Consider the following 13,969-nt stretch of genomic DNA (forward strand, 5'->3'; position numbering starts at 1 on the left):
CAGTTACGAAGGCAGGCACTGTTCTGATTACTTTACATACGTTAAATCATTTAATCCTCACAGTAGCTCTGTATGACAGGTGTTGTTATCACCCTGTTACAGTTTAACTGAGGCTCAGAAATTTAACTAATTTGCCCAAAGTCATCCACTTCAAAAGTATAACACTGAGATTTGAGCCTAGTTATACCTGACCTCAAAGCCTATGCTTTTTAGCCAGTAGGCTATGTACTGTCTTTCAAAAGGAGAGTAAGAGCAACAAACTGACCTGAAAGAAACGCCTCGCTTTCTGGTGACCGTGGAAGAAAACAAACCAGGAACAGAATTTTGTGCCAAAAACCAGTCTCAACTAAGCATGTGATAGCCCACTGAAGAGCTGATTCATGGTGGCTACCCACCCTGAGGGCAGAACAGGGAAATGGTGTACTCACCTCCACCTACATTAAATCAGAATTACAACTAAATTACAGAGCAACCGTCATGGAGAGCCACCTGCAGACTAGCTGAACAGAATGCCTAAAACTAAGGATATAAGGAAGAAGCCACCTTGAGACTGGAAGGACAGGCAAAGACATGGAATGGGCAGGTCTCACACCCACGATGGGTGATTAAAATTCAGGAGGGATATCTCGGCTGCGGAGGTCCCTGCTGAGGAGCAAGGGGTCCCAGCTCCATCCACACCAGGCCCCCATCCCAGGGCACCAGTGCCAGGAAAAGGAGTCCCCACATTATCTGACTGTGAAAACCAGTGGGTATTATATCTGAGAAAGAAAACGGGCTGATAGAGACCTAGGTGCTGCAGATCTTAAAGGGCCTGAGCACATACTTCCCTCCCTCACACACTCACTCACTCAGCTCCAGCACAGAGGCAACAGCTTGAAAAATTCCAGGGGCATTCCAGGGACATGGGGAGAGACTAAATTGACTAGCTTCAGGGTGAAGGCTGGAGGTTCAGGGGTCAGGGCTGCTCTCTCCAGGGACTGAAGATGCCATGGTTCCTTTACTGAGCCCTCTTCCCAAGCAGCCTGCAGGCAGGCAGGCAGGCACAAATCTAAGCTCTCCATTAACCTGGCTAACACTCTTGGCCCCCCCACACCTTGCATAGCCTGCCTGAACCTCTTTCAGTGGCTTTTCCACACAAGCAGTCTGCCTCGGCTGATGCTGCAAACTTTCCTAAAGTCTCAAAGATCCACAAACAACCAGGCAGCAGCTGGCCTGTGTGCCCTGTACCTCTCACTAAGCGGCTCCCCGTTGGGTACTAGCACGGCAGCTGGCCTCTGTTCACAGTGTAGCCACTCCCAACCGTATCAGTTTAGTCTGGTTTAACAGCTTATAATGATGCCTTTAATAGATAAGTATATATATTATTTCCAGGGAAACTGATGGCATTTGGGGGGAAATCCTCAAAATAGTGGTTTATAGATGGTCAGGGTTGGACATGAGCACTAAGCATGGGAGAAAGGTCCCACCGTGCTTCTCTCCCAGCTGGTGACTGGGTGCCATTGCTGTTGGCAACAAGACTTTGCCAAAGGTCTGCCTCTCCCTCTCCCTCCCGCTTCCCACATGAGTAAGTTTATCTCAGCTGCAAGGCTTCCTGAAGGAGTGCCCTAGCTCTTTTTGAGAAGTCTTGACTTTGAACTTGTTATGTTTTCTATATTCAATCTTATATGATCCAAACCAACATTATTCTGCAGGAAATTTTTTTCTTAAATTTCAAAGAATCAAATTATAATCTTGTTCTTAATGTTTGTCTCTTGACAACATGGTCATTGTAGTCACTGGAAAGCCTGCTGAAATAATTGTGTTGCTGCTGCTGCTAAGTGGTTAACTCTCTTTTAAGGACAAAACTACTCAATAAGAACAGCCAACTTTTTAAACTTTCAGATCAATTCAGTAGCCAGGGAAGTATCTCCAAATAGATAGATATTTAGTATTTTTTGGCACTTCTTACTGACTTGTGTGATTATTTGTTAGCTTGAAGGTAAAGTTTTATTTGACATGCTTAATATTATCTAATTGTACTGCTACATGGTAGGAGATAAATACAACTAGGCAAAAACATTGAGGGAAGACTTTGATAGCACTATTACTGTCTGATGGTCTTTTAGATCAGGGGATGTTGCTGTGGGGTTCCTACGCAAGGTGACCCAGTGAGGTATAGGTGTAAGGTATTTAAATACATACTTTCAGTTTTTGTTTCATTGTGTGAATTTCTGTTTTGTGTGCCTGTGCCATCCAGGTTAGTGCGGGCTGGAGGTGCCTTCACCCTGGCCTAGGCCCCCTCTGTTGAGTTTAACATGACGCTCAGCCAGGCAGAACAGCACCGCCTGTCAGCAGTTGCCTGTTGTGAGTCACATGTTGGTTCTTGATCATTTTTATTAACTGATTTAATATTTACATTTAGATACAAGAAAGATGGCTGCAGGATAACCTTACATTAAGAAAAAGAAATGAAGAACTAAAAGAAGTTGAAGAGGAAAGAAAACGACATTTGAAGGAAATGGGTCAAATGCAGGTTTTACAGATGAAAAAGTATGTTTTTAAAAATAGTCTTTAAAAGATCTGTTACTGAATTGTGAAGAATATTCAGTACATGTTTTTTAAAAATGATTTAAGCCTTTAGCCTCAGTGTCCCTTGAGACTTACAGGAAGGTGAATGGAGTTTTTATACTAATATATTTCATGGTCTTGTGAATTAAGTTACTGGAGAAGTGGTAGAGAATTTATAGTTTTACTGCAGGGATGGGCAGGATTACAAATGCCGTGTCCCCAGATTTCTGCTCTTCTGCTTCACGAGATAATGGTCCCGAGCAAAAGGAGCATATAGCCCGTGGACCCGGCCTGGGTCAGAGTGTACGCAGTCTGCAGTGTCGCCAAAGTGAGTTGACGTTGGAGACCCATTTTACATGGACCCAGTTGTGATTATGTGACAACCAGGCAGGGGTTTTTTTGTTTTTAAGATTACCCTGATTCTTCTTTCATCTGGTTTTATTGGTATTTACTATATATTTACTATATTTACTTTACTAGGTTCCACCTTGGTGGTGCAGCAGAAAATATTTTATTCTTGCCTTGTCTGCCTTAGAGTTAGTTGTCTTAAGAATTCTGTAAAAACCCAGTTGGTGCTAAGGTGCTTGACTGGTGTAAAAGGTGTGCTCACCAAATAGATTTTTGAACTACCTCAGTTGATTTAATATAGGTCTCATTCATTCAGCCATTGTGTGTAGATTTTTCACTTGTTTTCCTGACTTTACACCGAAATCTGAATCAAAGAATACTTTCAGTTTTTCTAAAGGATATAGTAAATTGAAATTTTGATTTAATTTATTACATTACAAGTAGCTAACCCCTTGTTTAAAATCTCTGTCATATAACGAGGAGATCAGACTTTCTAACTGGAAGAACTCTTCATTTTTAGCCACTTCATTTTTTATACATTAGGGCACTGAGACCCCGAAGAAAATCACAGGAAATATTGATGAAAGCCAGGAATGTGACCCAGATATCCTAGCTCCCAAGCCTCAGCCTTGAATAATGTTAGTGCTCCCGGTGGCAAGTTGGAAAAAGTAAAGCTTTTAGAAGAAACTCTTATTTATTTATTTTTAGAGAGAGGGGAAGGGCGGAAGGAAGAGAGGGACAGAGATATCAATGTGAGAAAGAAACTTCGATTGGTTGCCTCTTGCATGTGCCTCACCCAGGAACCGAACCTACAACCCAGGCATGCTCCCTGCCCAGGAATCAAAGCGGTGACCTTTCACTCTGGAACAGTGCCCAACCCACTGAGCCACATTAGTCAGGTTTAGAAGAAACTTTTAAATGAAACAATGTATTCTTTGCTACTGAAGATCAGAACCATGTATTTTTATAATTCCTGGTACATAACAATGATTTTTACATCCATTCAGACTATTAGTACAACTGACCTTTTTCAAAGCTTTCTTCAACCAGAACACAACAGAAATGTCAACAAAAAGAACAGTCGGGCCGGTTCTACACAGATGTTCATGAACTTGACAGCAGTGCCTGGCATATAAGAGGGTGCTTGATAAGTTGCTGTCAAATGAATGAAGATTTTTAAAGCGCACATTAAAATCTGTATTGTCTACCAAGTTATTAGAAAAGTTTGGGTATCTTACTTTTTGGGGTCAGTGTTATGCTTTTATAATAATTGTGTGAGAATTTTTTTCATAGGGGAGTATAAACTTTTAGTAGGTATTATAGAAATTAGTTTAACTGAGATAAAATTATTTTTGTCTTTAACATTGTAAACAAAATTATGGTACCTGTTATTCAGTAACTCCTAAGTGTTGGTTATTATACACTCTCAGTTTTTGGTCAGAAGTTTGTGAGTTTCTAATATTAATCACCAAGAGTTCTTTACTTAGTGTCTAAAACTCAGGAACTTTCCTCACTGCTCACATGTTATGAGAGTTCTTTATTCAGCATACAAAAATCGACTGTTTAGAAACCGGGATGCTTTAGAGATTTGAAAGGAAGAAAATTTTCTTTTGTACTGAAGCCTTAAGTAAAAAGCAAGGAGAGACTCTGTTACCATATGCTGATTGCTGAAGAGAATGATAAATGATATTTGTCTCCCTAAAGAGATCTGGCTTTTCTACTTCAGGCTGCAAAAAGCTAAAAATCGTCCTCCTTTGTCATTTCTCCCCTTTATAGTGAACATCAGAACTTGGAAGAAAAAATAGATAATATAAAAAGAAATCACAGTTTGGCAATAGGGCGACAGAAAGGTTATGAGGACGAAATTATTCACTTTAAGAAAGAACTTCAAAAACCTCAATTTCGAGATGCCGAGGAAAAGTATAGAGAGATGATGATAGTTATGAGAACAACAGAGCTTGTGAACAAGGATCTGGACATTTATTACAAGACCCTTGACCAGTAAGTATCGGACTGGGAATTCGGTTCCCACGGCAGTGAATATCAACTAGCATATTTTACTCGTACTGTCCTCCTCTTTTATTTTTTAATTATGTTTCACACATACCAAAGCATGGAAAGACACAGACATGTGTGTACACACATGCTGAAGTAGTGCAGGTAAGTAATGAAGCATGTTAATACTAAGGAGCAGTCACCCCACCGACACGTCCTCCTCGTCTCAGCCTTCTGTCATCTCCACTCCCCGTAACCCCTGGCACAGATCTGTGCCTTCTGTGCTTTAAAACAAAAAATCTTATCATAGGTGTGGTTCTTTTTGAGCTTTTAAAAAAATACATTCTGGGTACTCTTCTAGGATTTGCTTTTTGAAAATTTTGTTTTGTTGTTGTTTACGTTGCTTGTAGCTAGAGTTCATTCATCTTCACTGATACACAGGATTCTGGGTGGGGATGTGCCACTGGGTACCCACTCTCCCGCAGACAGACATGCGGGTGTTTCCGGGCCTTTGCTAATAGCACCCTCTCGGCTGCTGGGAACACTCTGCCGTGTCTTCTGGAGCCCAGGCGGGAGAGAGTCCCTGGAGTCTGTGTGGGGGTAAAATTTCTGGGTTGCAGGGTATGCTCAGTTTTATAAAGTAATGTTAAGTTTTCTGCCAAAGTGTTTTTACTAATTGTAGTAAAAATACCATTAGTAGAATAGAAGGAATTTTTTTGAGACGTCCTCTGACACTGATTTTGTCTATTTCTTAATATTTGCCAGTCTTAGGGGTTTAAAATAGTGAGTCGCTGTGGTCTTCACCTGCAGCCCCCTGGTTTCCAACGTTGCTGACCACCCTTTGGGCGTTTGGCCGTTTCGTTTCCTCTTTCAGGTGTTGGTGTCTGTCACCTGTCTTTCATGTCTTATCAGACATCTTACTGATTTGCAGGTGCTCTCTCTCTTCTGCATTTTAATTCCTTTTCAGATACATGTATTATAAATATTTTCTCAAGCTTTTTATGTTTATCTTCTCACTTTCTTAGAGTGTCTTCTCATGGACAGAGTAGATTTTAAGGTCTTTGGATTTACCAAGTCTTTTCTTTTTTGGTTAGTTCTTTTTGTGTCTTGCCCACGAAATCCTTCCCTACTCCTGTTTGCATTTCACATTTAGGTACATTTAAGTGTTTAGTCCTAAGTTGAATTTTAGGTACAATGTGAGGTAGGACTCCCATTTCATTTTTTCCCTCACGGCCAACCAGTCATCCTGGCTGTTTAGTGAGGAGTCTCCCCTTTTCTTACTGATGTCACATGTCAGAATCACACAAGCGTGAGTCGGTCTGGGTTTTCCGTTCAGTTTCATCGGTCACAGTGTCTGTCTCTGTGCCGTTGCCTTGCTTACTGCACCTATAGAACGTATTCAGCATATAGCGGAAATCTGCTCTTTTAACTAAGGAATTTAGGCCTTCCAGTTCCTGGTGATTATTTAAAAGAGTTGTATTTATTTCTGTCTCTTTTCCTACCTTCTTGTTTTCTGCTGAATTTTTCTTTATTTCTCCTTTTTCCCTCCTCTGGGTTGTAAAGGATATATTCTACTCCAGTTATTTAGGTGTTTACCTTTAAATTTTTAACATGCATATTTTAAAACAAATACATTGATTCCCAAAATGGTCCTGGAGCAGCATTATCTGCATCATCTTGGAGCTTATTACTGTGTGGATATTAATAAGTATAGCGTGACTTTCGTGGTCCCCCTAAGGAGTGGGGTGTGAGGATGTAGAGAAAAAGGAACCCTTGTGCACTGTTGGTGGGGTTGCAAACTGGTGCAGCCACTGTGGAGCTTCCTCAGAAAAACTAAAAATAGAACTGCCATGTGACCCAGCAGTCCCGCTTCTGGGTATTTACCCGAAGAAACCCAAAACACTAATTCAAAAAGATACATGCACCCCATGTGCATTGCAGCCTCATTTACAATAGCCAAGATATAGAAGCCACCTAGGTGTCCATCAGTAAATGAACGGATAAAGAGGACATGGTACATGAACACAGTGGAGTATCACTCAGCCATAAAAAAAGGAGGAAACTTGGCCATTTGCAACAACATGGATAGACCTAGAGGGTGTTATACCAAGTGAAGTAAGTCAGAGAAAGATAAATACTATGTGATTTTACTTATATGTGGAATCTAAAAAACAAACCAAACAGACAAAACAGAACAAGAACAGACAGAGTTGTTAGATTGGAGGGGATGGGGCAGATGGGTGAAAAAGGTGAAGGGGAGTAAGCATGTAATGACCAGTTGAATTAATGACCAACAATACATTAAAAATGGGTAGAAGACACAAATGTTTCCAAGAGGAAACAAAACAAACATGAAATGATGTTCAGCAGCATTAGAAATCGGGGGCTGCAAATGAAAGATAAGAAACTGCCAGTTATGAAAGTAATTGTGGGGTATATAAATCATAAAGTAGGTGTCTAATCATTATGTTGTCTATCTGAAACTAATATTGTATGTCAGCTATAATTAGAAATATTTTTTTAAAAAATCAGAAACTCACTGAAATTTAAGGAAAAAAGTGACCAGACCTTTGACTTTGACAAAATGGAGGTTGCTAATGACTTAGAGGAACAATCTCAGTGGCTTGGTCGGAACCAAAGCCTTGAAGTTAGACGAGGAAAGGATGGGTCGAAGAAATGGAGACCGTCAGTATAGATAATTCTTACAAAAGTTCTGTGAAGGGGAGCAGAAATTTGGGGTGATGGCTTGGGGGCCCGGTTAGGGAGACAGGGTTAAATTTTACTTGCACGTGTTCTGCTCTAAGGTAGCTCCTCCTACCGACCTGCAGGCCTGGTCTCGTGTGCACTGACCCAATAGAGAACTGCACCGGGAGCCCTGCAGCTATCCCTGCAGACCCTGAGAGCCAGTGACAGCCGGGAGAGGAGGAGTGTCCTCCATGAGGCACACGGGCTTTCCAAAATCCCTGTTCTGTCCTCTCTTGCCAGGCTCTGGAAAGACAGACACCATACCCAGTCCCTCCTGCAAACTGCTAACAGTCCAACAGGGGAGACCATGGTGGCACCCCATAGTCTGTGTTTGACCTGGGCCTTGAATAACGAAGGACAGGCATTTCTGTAGAGAAAAGTGCCTCAGTTACGAAGGGATCACACTGAGCCAGGTGAGGGCGGGAGGGGGGCGTACAGGGTGCTTTCCAGCAGTTCAGGCTCACTAAAGGAACCAAGCCCAGCTACGTGCTGAGGTCTGTTATCCGGTAATCAGATGGATTCTGCTAAATGAGAAGGAAAGAAGTGGTACAGATTTCCCCAAAATTGAGTCTGTGAGCTTGTGCTTGCAAACAGTGGCCTCCTTAGGTTTGTACTGTGAGCCTTACATTTGCCTTCTCACCTAGAAGAAAGTGAGGTCCAAAATTTCCCTCATTGTTTCACCTCTTAGAATGAAGCATGCAGTCAGTGTAATTGTTGCATTTAGCTGTCTATTTAAGGTAACACAGGAAGTTAGCAATGCATTTTCAAGAAGAGCTGATTACAATCTGTTATTAGTAATCATCTAAAAGCATCACTGATTGTAAGCATTGCCAATGGTCAGAGAACACTGGCTGAGAAAGAGGAAAATATTCATCATTTAGAATGTAATACTCCTTGCCCCTTAATAGAATACATCAATTAAAGTTAAATGATTTTAGAATATGTCAGAGTACACTGTTCTACCCTATGTCAATCTTCCACTGTCATTCTTCCCCCAACGTGGAATGATGCGTGTTAAGCCACACCTGCTGAGACTCAGTGGAAATGTGTAACTTGCACATTTTTGCACTCAAGGCAGCCAGCTCTCAGTGAATCTGTTCAGAGCTTGGCTCCTTAACTCCTGCAGGGCTCAGCCAGAGCTCACTTCGCACAGCTACCTCTCTTGTGTTCCCGGTGGGTGCAGCACAGGCGCGCAGCCCCAGGCCCTGCAGCGGTAAGCTGGTAGATTACACAACCGCCAGCCAGCCAGACTTTTCACACTCACTGCAGTTTTTTCAGCCAAGTGTTTATCTTGCAGTGGTGGTTGAACCATTGCCTGAATTTTAAAATCTGTTTTTTGGGGAGTCTGGCTAAAGGAAATTAGTTTGTTTTAAGAATTTAATTTAATAATGTTAAGGGTTTTATCTAGAAAAAGAGGTAATTTTTCCTTCGAATGTGTAGCTCGAGTTTGGCAAATTAGGGATTTTGAGTTTTGCTAGGTAATGAAAAATCATTAGTTGGGAACATGAAACCCAATAAAACATGATACTCGTGACACCATTTCCTTCATGCATGAGGCCTTCCCCTGACCTAAGTGTTGGGAAACAGGAAGTTCCCACGGCGGTATCAGGGCGATAGGGAGGAGTGTCCAATGTGATAATGAATAACAATGATCATAGCCAACTTTTTAGCAACCTGTATATCTCAAAGTTTGGTACAATTTTAAGTTTTTTTTAAAATCCTCACGTGAGGATATGTCTATTGATTTTACAGAGAGGAAAAGGAGAGGGAAATATCAATGTGAGAAAAGCATTAATCCGTTGCCTCCTGTATGCGCAACGAGCAGAGGTGGAACCCTCAACCTTTTGGTGTATGGGACAACACTCTAATAACTGAGCCACCCAGCCAGGGTGGTACAATTTTAAATGCAAGGAGGAGGGTAATGTTTTTGGAAAATGTCTTTTGTTAAGTATAATGTTTTCTGCTTTTTTCTAATTTTGCTAATTTTTATTAACTTAATAGTTTTTTTTTATACTTCTGAACTAATTAATATTTTTTATTAATAAGGTATGCTTGTATTTGGCCCCTTTCTTTCTTTAATATATAATCTTTATTATATGCCCTGGCTGGTGTGGCTCAGTGGATTGAGTGCCAGCCTGTGAACCAAAAGGTCTCCAGTTCAGTTCCCAGTCAGGCACATGCCTGGGTTGTGGGCCTGGTCCCCTGGCTGGCGGCGTGTGAAAGGCAGCTGCTCAGTGTGTCTCTCACACATCGATGTTTCTCTCCCTTTCTTTCTTCCTTCATCCCCTCTCTCTAAAGATAAATAAAATAAAAAATCTTAAAAAAAAAAATATATATATATATAATCTTTATTATATTTTTTCCATTACCATCTAGTCTAGCCCTTTTAATCAATATTTTATCCAGTAAAGTAGCTTGAGACAGGAAATCCAGTTCAAGATTTACCATTTTATGTGCATTTCTGATTTTGAGCATGAATTCAAATTTTGCAAAATGGTAGCTAAGGTCCTGGAGATGGCTTAAATAGTGAAAGAAGCAGGACCTAGAAAGGTCTTTTCCTGCCAGGTGAGGTTTTGGTCTATTTTGATGCTGTTTTTCCAACCCTTTAGATACCTGCTCTCTAGTGACCGCATTTCAGGCGTTCTGTTCTCTGCTAATGGCTAAGTCCTGAAGTGATTTAAAAAGTTGCCTCAGAACAGCAGCAAAAGCCCCGAACAGTAGGTCCTGGGGAGACCTAATATGCTTCGCTTGTGACATCAAACTAGACCTTAAGTACACTTAGGAAGAAGAGAACTCAGAAGCTTTTCATTAGGCGTCCCAGTGTGAGAGGCTGTTGGAAGACACCTCGCTGCTGGGGCAGCAGCCGTGGTGCAGAGAGGCACCGAAGGGCTGTGCAGGCAGCCTGACGTGTGAATGCGGGGGCTGTGTGAGGGGGGCGCTGTAGGGGGGGCGTGGACAGCAGCCGCTGCACTGGGTACACGGGCCCATACCTCTCAATTTCTCTCTCTCTCAACAGACTTTCTTTAGAGCAGTTTTAGGTTCACAGAGAAATCGAACAGAAAGTACAGAGATTTCTCTCATACCCGCCCTAGCCCAATAAGCACAGAGTGGTCCATCTGGTGGGCCTCCACTGACACGTCACAGTCACCCAAAGTCCCTGGTTTACATGAGGGTCTGCCCTTGGTGGTGTGCGTTGTGTGGGTTTGTTCAACGGCGCAGTGACACGCACCTCCCGGTACAGCAAATGGAGTGGTTCTGCGGCACGCGTCTTTCTGTCTTTCCGGCCTTGCAGGCCCTTGTCGTTTCTGAGGGTGACGTCCGAATTCTTCCGTGGATCACCAGAGCTGTCAGTACTACTAAAGCCTCAGTAAATGCCACAGACTGTCAGTGAAATTCTTAAGGAAACCTTTCAGATTAAGTATAAGACCAAATGAATTATTGATCACTCTATCCTTAGATCTTAGACCTTTTCACTTTCTTCTGGGAACCGGTTTTCACAAAAGAGCACTTCATGTGAGCTGGTGTGTGCATTTGACTGCACACGCCAGTGAGCGACACGCCCGCTCCAGGTAGGGGTGGGGCCGATGCAACTAGCCTGACCACCCCCTAACCCACAGCAGTCTCCAGCCCGTGAAACTCTCCTCTTTGCCTCAGCAGAACGATTGTTTACTAGAGGTCATGGGCCTTCAAGGTCATTCTTAAATGTTAATACCCTGTGAAGTCCAGGTGCTAAAAGGTCTGTGAGGTTCACGTTTGGGCCTGTGTTTGTCAGTCCACAATCTGTTTCCCAGGCTTTCTGCACCGAACTGTTCCAGGGCTGCTTCCTGTCCTCGGCCCCTCCTGAGTCAGACCCCCTTGCTCTGACCCGTGTCGCTGTGGTAGTTTCCCCACCCTCCATCCCTCCTACCCCTATTATTATACAGTACTGCCACCAGTTCCTAAAGGTGTTCCTAAAGGTGGTTGTCGCTAGTCCCTGCTACCTTTAGGACTGACCGCCACCTGGCCTTTCCCATTTTTCTCTCAATATTCACTACGTTCTAAGCAAACTGAACATTTTGTTCCCCTTAAGACAACTCACATTTTCCCATGCTCACTCTCCTCCTTCCCCAGCAGCTGTGATTTTTCTTCCTGTGTGCTCCGTAACATTTCCTATGACTTGCACCCCTTCACCCGTTCAGCCTCGCGTCACAGGCGGTCATGGGTCCCTCTGCTCATCCCACTGCTGTACACATCACAGAATGCGGTTCCCGTTGGACTCACTTCGTTTCCATGACGACGCCTAACGTTTATTCAGCACTGATGTGCTAGTACATTGGTGACATTTCATCTCCCTCACAGTGCTTTTGCACGTACGCATACACAAATACATGGTTTTTGATTTTATGTGAATAGTATCACACTGAGGGTGTTTTTCTGTTAGCTTTTTCTTTCACTTAACGTGATGAAAATCTTTTATGTCCATTATATGCAAGTATCTCATTTTTAATGGCCGCATAATCCATAAAACGCATGTTACCTATTTATGTAACCACTGATGGACATATTAGGAAGCTTTTAAATGCTCCCTGCTACAGGTAGTACTACAGTGTAGGTGTGTCTTTGCATACTTGTGCAGAGACACTAGAAAGACAGCTTCTTAGAAATAGAGTTACTGGGTCGGAGGGTATGCACATTTTTAAGTTATTACCAAATTGCCTTCCAAACACACAAAACTTCCATCCACCAATAGCGTCTGAAAGGACCTGTTCCTGCCTTTCACATCGTCACCCTCTTTCATTTTTGCCCGTCTGCTGCACACAAAACAGTGCTGCTTGTAGTTCACATTTCCCTGTTTACCAGTGAGGGTAGACATCTTTACGTACATTGGCGATCGCTCTTCCTTCTCCAAAAACTGCCTATTCACACCGCTTTGCCAGTTTTTCTATTAGGTTGTCTTTTACTTGGAGACTTGCACCACTTTTTAAACACAAACTCTGGATATCAATCCTTGTCACAGGCACTGCAAGCAGGCGTCCCCAGTCCGTCCTGGTCCGGACTTGCTTTGTGGTGGGGGGTGTGACTCGCAGTTTTTAGGGAGGCAGACCTTCAGTCTTTACTTCCAGCTTCCTGATTTGAAGGGCCTCCCTAACCCTAATGTCATGAAAATATTTTCTTCTGATCGTTTAGTTTAACTTTTATTTTTTCAATTCATTTGGATTTTATCTGAGGTTTGGTAAAGGAGCGTGATACAAGTTTACACTTTTTTCTCTCCACTATTAAAACCTTTCCTGTTGATTTAAAGTGTCATTTATAAACTAAAGTTCTCTCTGTATTTGGTCTTATTTTAGTTTTATTCCTGTCCCAATATTGTGATTTTATTATTTTGCATTATTCTTTTGATTTATGAACTTTAGAGTCAGCCACCTTATGGATTTCGTTTAAAAAATATTTTTAATCTCGTTGGGAGTTTTGCTGGGATTGCGCTTCTTTATGGGTGACTGAGGAGAACGGACGTCTGTACAGTACCGTCTCTCCCATTTTGGACCCTCTAGTGTGTCTCTCTTCTTTAATCAGTTATTTCGTCCTGCAAAGTTTTATACCCTTTCCCTTTAAATCCTGTACCTTTTTTAATTTCTTCCAAGGTATTTGATGGTTTTATTGCCACTGTGAATAGGATCCTTTTTTCTATTGTTTCTTACTGGATTTTGCTACTGGATAATAAAACTATTAATTTCTATGTTTATTTTCTTTCTGACTACCTTATTAGTCTTAATAGTTTTACAGTTGATTTTTTAGATTTTCTAAGTGTACAATTATATCACCTGGTGAAACAATGACATGTTTCGGGCCCCCCCCAATTCATTTTTTGTCTTCCTGAATTACTAGGGGTCTCTGGGATATTATTTTAGGGTAGCCAGAGTAGAAGGCACCTTTCTCGTGCTCTTATTTTTAGGAGGCACATTTCCACATACTTTAACGTGAATTGGGTGCTGCTGTGGGTATATGACAGAGTCATTTTGTCAAATTAAGAAAATTTTCTTCTATTTTTCACTGAGGATTTTTATCAAAACTCAGTGTCATAACAGCAAGTACTGATATCATTTTTTCTTTCAATACATTAATGCAATGTATCATCTTAAATTTTTCTTTCTCTTGTACTATTCTTGCCTTCTTAGGATATTCACTACTGGGTCATGATGTATTCTTTTTAATACTCTCGCTACTAAATTTGATCTTATTCAGGATGCTTGTATCTATGGTCATAAGCAAAGTAGGCTTATCCTTTTTTTCCCTTACTATTTGTGTTTCTTTTTGCTGTGTAATATGTTACATACTTGAGAGTTACGTGTAACAG

General features: G+C 41.8%; 1 protein-coding gene across 2 annotated transcripts in view; it reads left to right on the top strand.

The window, feature by feature from the left end:
* Nucleotides 1-13,969, top strand: part of RAD50 (RAD50 double strand break repair protein) — a 72,304-nt gene that overhangs the window by 51,953 nt on the left and 6,382 nt on the right. For both annotated transcript variants that reach the window (XM_024575158.4, XM_045183922.3), the window contains 2 exons: nucleotides 2,402-2,529; nucleotides 4,672-4,896. In XM_024575158.4, the coding sequence (XP_024430926.2) occupies nucleotides 2,402-2,529; nucleotides 4,672-4,896 (353 nt within the window). The remainder of the gene's footprint in view (nucleotides 1-2,401; nucleotides 2,530-4,671; nucleotides 4,897-13,969) is intronic.

The sequence above is a fragment of the Desmodus rotundus genome, chromosome 10 (genome assembly GCF_022682495.2).
Source record: "Desmodus rotundus isolate HL8 chromosome 10, HLdesRot8A.1, whole genome shotgun sequence".
NCBI lineage: Eukaryota > Metazoa > Chordata > Mammalia > Chiroptera > Phyllostomidae > Desmodus > Desmodus rotundus.